Source organism: Alosa sapidissima, chromosome 15 (assembly GCF_018492685.1).
Source record: "Alosa sapidissima isolate fAloSap1 chromosome 15, fAloSap1.pri, whole genome shotgun sequence".
NCBI classification, from domain to species: Eukaryota; Metazoa; Chordata; class Actinopteri; order Clupeiformes; family Clupeidae; genus Alosa; species Alosa sapidissima.
Genome location: NC_055971.1, coordinates 26148399 through 26153398, shown reverse-complemented (window position 1 = coordinate 26153398; position 5000 = coordinate 26148399). Strand labels below are relative to the sequence as shown.

The 5000-nt window shown below is 46.4% G+C and overlaps 1 protein-coding gene across 4 annotated transcripts in view; it reads right to left on the bottom strand.

Moving 5' to 3' along the window:
• The window catches only part of rtn2a (reticulon 2a), a 24569-nt gene that overhangs the window by 12822 nt on the left and 6747 nt on the right, over positions 1-5000 (bottom strand). Inside the window, exon 1 of one of the 4 annotated variants that reach the window (XM_042063158.1) lies at positions 4109-4233. The exons of 1 other annotated variant lie outside the window; for it this stretch is intronic. In XM_042063158.1, the coding sequence (XP_041919092.1) occupies positions 4109-4121 (13 nt within the window). In that variant the 5' untranslated portion in view covers positions 4122-4233. Of the gene's footprint in view, positions 1-3853; positions 4032-4108; positions 4234-5000 lie in introns of those variants that run through there. 2 more of the 4 variants (XM_042063159.1, XM_042063160.1) reach the window with 2 other exon arrangements.

The window sequence follows — 5000 nt, the reverse complement described above, 5'->3', positions numbered from 1 at the left end:
AGAACCAGTAAAGAGAGAACCAGTAAAGAAAGAACCAGTAAAGAAAGATAGAACCAGTAAAGAGAGAACCAGTAAAGAAAGAACCAGTAAAGAAAGATAGAACCAGTAAATAAAGAACCAGTTAAGAAAGAGAGAACCATTTAAGAAAGAGAGAACCAGTTAATGCAGAGAGAACCAGTTAAGGCAGAGAGAACCAGTTAAGAAAGAGAGAACCAGTAAAGAGAGAACCAGTAAAGAAAGAACCAGTAAAGAAAGAGAGAACCAGTTAAGAAAGAGAGTAGTGGAGAGAACGCAGAGGAGGCAGCAGGCAGGCTTGGGTGCTGTATCTGCTAAATATAGAATGGAGAAAAGGACAGCACAGGAGAGCAGAGGAGAGGAGAGCAGAGATGGGAGGAATTCAACATTTAAACGGAGGCTCTTAAAGCACCTGCTGACAGGCCTCAGGCCTCTCTCCCTCTCAACCCCTCCACCCTCTCACTCTCTTTCTTCCCACCGTCCTCTCTCTCTCTCTCCACCACCTCCTCCCATCTCTATTCCTTCTCCCTCTCTCTATCTCTCTCTCTCTCTTCCTCTCTGTCTCTCTCCATTGCCCACCCTCCCATCTTCCTCCTCCCTCTATCTCTCTCTCTCTTCCTCCCTGTCTTGATCTCTCTCTACCCCCCTCTCTCCTCCTCCTCCCTCTCTCTCTCCCCCTACCCCCATCTCTCTTACTCCTCCTCTCTCTCTCTCTCTCATGCTCTCTTTCTGGCGCCATCGCTCCATTCACACCCCTCCTCACACTCTGATAACATAAGTGCTGGAGGAAGTGCAACCAACATGGCGCCTGTGAGGATTCGCCTTAGAGGTGCCTGTCCAGAATATGAAGACAAGAGCAAGGCACTAACAGAAGGGCACGTTTGATGTGGGCATTTGAGGGCACATTTGATATGAACATTGAGGCAATGAAGATGGAAGTTATAGATATCTGTGGGGGCATCTACAGTGGGGGCATCTACAGTGGGGGCACCTACAGTGGGGGCATCTACAGTGGGGGCATCTACAGTGGGGGCACCTACAGTGGGGGCATCTACAGTGGGGGCATCTACAGTGGGGGCACCTACAGTGGGGGCATCTACAGTGGTGGTGGAGTCAGTTGATGGTATGTGAAGGCAGGGTTGGTGGAAACTGACATCTACAAACCCTCACAAACAAACTGACTGCTTAATAAATAGCTTTAATATCATAGGAAACTTGGCAGCTATGGTTCTTTCTCCCTCTCTCTCTCTCTCTCTCTCTCTCTCACACACACATCTCTCCTCTCCTATCTTGGATGAGAGTGCTGTAACAGAAACTTGATCAGGCCGTGCAAACCTCCTGCATTAGCGGTCCAGTTGGATACAGCCGTGAGCATTAGCACTGTAATCATTCGCTGATGTCACTGCTATGTTATGGATGGCTTTTTTTTCATGCCCTTGTTGTAAATATGTGCTCACTCCATTTAGCAAGTGATTTCAGCATGGGTTTGCCCAAAGCCATGGTTTCAGGTTGGTAGGTAGGTAGGTAGGTAGGTAGGTAGATAGATAGATAGATAGATAGATAGATAGATAGATAGATAGATAGATAGATAGATAGATAGATAGATAGATAGATAGATAGATAGATAGATAGATAGATAGATAGATAGATAGATAGATAGATAGATAGATAGATAGATAGATAGATAGATAGATAGATAGATACTTTATTGATCCCCAGGGGAAATTCAAGGTGACATTTCCAGAGAGAGTTGCTGTGCAACAACTGTTGCTCCATATCAGCAAGATAATAATTTTGGATGCCGTCTCTATGTATTACTGTGGTCATTAAACAACAAAGCTTTACAACACACTCTGAGGAGGAGCCTTCTGAGAGTCAGTCGCATTGCATTGGGGGCGTACTAATCTGCCTCTCACTGTGCTCCTGAATGTCTGGCCTTGGCAGCAGAGGCTCATCTGTCAGTGTGCATGCACACACCTCATGCGTCTCTGTCTGTCTGGCTCACCTGTCTGTGCCTATTCACCAGGGTTGTGCACAATTCGAATTGCAATTCTGCTTCCTGTTTGCAACCTCAATTGAAATGCAAGTGAAATTCAAGAATTGAATTGGAATTTAAGAGACAGTTTCAATTCAATTCTGGAATTTTGCACAAGCCGGCTATTCACACTACATACATCTCCCCCATTGCTGTCCCTGGGTCTGTTGCTCACCACACACACACACACACACACACACACACACACACACACACACACACATATACAAACACAGACGCGCACACACATCCACACTCACTCACTGTCACTACACACGAACACGCACGCACACACTCACACATGCTCCCCCTGAGTTTCAAGCTCACCAATCACACACACACACGCACACACACAGACACACACAGACACACACACACACACACACACACACCTACACACAGAGAAACACACCTACACAGACACAGACACACACACACAAACAAACAATCTTTCCTTCACCAATCACAGCAGCATTGAAACCAGCCGAGACGCCCATCCATACGTGCATGAGATCAGCTCTGATTGATGCCCATCCATACGTGCATGAGATCAGCTCTGATTGATGCCCATCCCCGACTACCCGCCTCTGCCACCGCCTGCCAACGTCACTGAAGGGAAAGACCAGCAGGTGGCCTATTTATATCCCATGCCGGAGCCGAAAGATGACATAAGCTTGGCAAGGAGCGGCCTATTCTACTGTCACAACAGGTGTAGAGAATGACCGCTCCTCTGCCGGCTATCTATAACCAACAGTGCACTAAACAAAGCACCAAGCTGGACCGCTGCACTTCAATAAGCATCCTGATGAGGAAAATGTGATAGCCCACTATGGCTTTGTGCCGCCTTGAAAACTGAGTTAAGAGCCGTTCATACCAGGAACGATAGATATTGATAACGGCAAAAACGTGTCACCCTAGGTAATATGAATGACGAAGTCCATACATAAACTATAATGATAACCACGCTAATATAATTATAGTTACAGTTAGCTTTATAGTTGTCATTCCTGGTGCGAACGGCCCTGTAGACACTTGTGACAGAGGCATCTGGCTTCTAACTCTCTACACGTTGATTGGTCATAAGCTAAACAACAGGGCACAGAAGAGTCCTATAGAAGAACAGTAGAAGCTCTCTCTCTCTATAGCAGGGCTGCACAAGAGCAAAGGAAGACAAAGTTGGGCCCAAAACTGCAGTGAGCTAGATTTAAGATGACAGTATCTGGAGATGCTCAACACACTGAAAATATGATGGAAAATTATTATTCTCATGGGGCAACTACTCCTAAAAGTAATAACTCCGATCACTCCAGAAACACACTCTCTCTCTCTCTCTCTCTCTCTCTCTCTCTCTCTCTCTCTCTCTCTCACACACACACACACCCACACCCACCACACTCACACTCTCTCTTTCATACACACCCACGCAGACGCCGAAACACACACCCACACAAATGCAGAGGCAGAAACACACTTTCTGAATGAAGATTATGCCCCTGTCCTGCTAAGCAAGCATTCTAAAGGATCAACGCCTTCGAAGTTGTTAAAAACGCTACTCTAACAAAAACAATGTTCACAATCTAATAAAAGCAATACTCATAAACCATAAACCAGAGACCAAATCAAATGTCCACTCCCTCTTACGATTGCTCCATTCATTCAGCACCTCTGCTCAGTCAGCCCAAACATCGCAAGGGGAGAACCCCATTCACGGATAATCAAACCCAACACTTCCAACAGCATGTCTACTGACCCGAGCACAGGGCCTGAACACACAATGAAAGTTGCTATGGCAATCAAGCAGACCTGGCCAAATGCCACTGCCCAGATCCTCACCGAGTACACACAGCTGATGGTCCGCACGATATTGACCGATAGTCCGCACGACAAAGCGCCCCGTCCGCTGCCTCCTCAGGGATCAGAGAGAGAGAGAGAGCAGGAGGGAGAGCACCGGCTCGGGTTTCTGACCACTTTAAAAACACACACACACACACAAATACACACACACACACGCACACTAACAAAGTGCCACAATTTTTGGCCCTTATCTTTGGATCTCACCTTTAGTGGACATTCTGGATCGCTCCTTGGGTTCTCCCTCCTCTCTTTCTCAGACTCTCTCTTTCTCCTTCTCGCTCCTCTCCCTCTCTCTCTGCCTCTGACTGTGTTCTCTCTCTCTCTCTCTCCCTCCCTCTCTCCCTCCCTCCCTCCCTCTCTTTTGCTCCCCTGGGCTGTTTTTGGAGGCCACTGCTCTGTCAGCATTACAGCAGCCCACCAGCCAAAAATACACTGGCCAACTGGACCAACCCCCACAACACACACACACACACACACACACACACACACACACACACACATATACACACACACACACACACACACACATATACACACACACACACACACAAATGAACAGCCACTCACATGCTGACAAATATATCAAACACATACATACACACTTATAAGTAGCCACTTAGACATACAACATTTACCACATCCACAGACAGACACACACACACAGGCACCAAAACAACCAAACACACACACACACACACACACACACACAGACACACACACACGCACATACACACAAAGGTATGAATACACTTCCATGTATCTATACTTTCTTTGTACTCCACAAATACCAATAAACCATGTTTAGTTTCAGACATTACAATACAATGTGTTGCTTTAAAGCAGGGCTTTGACACAGAGTTATTTGAAATGAGTAGGTGAGCACTGTCTGCTGCAAAATCATGAATCATGGTTATTTGAATAAGAAGTTTAGTTTGGCCAGTCTGTATTTACTAGCTCACTCTCTCTTTCTCTCTCTCTCTCTCTCTCTCTCTCTCTCTCTCTCTCTCTCACACACTCTCTCACACACACATACACACACACACACTCAGTGGATCTTGAGAGTTGGGTGAGACTCGCCAGATTGAGCAGCAGTTGC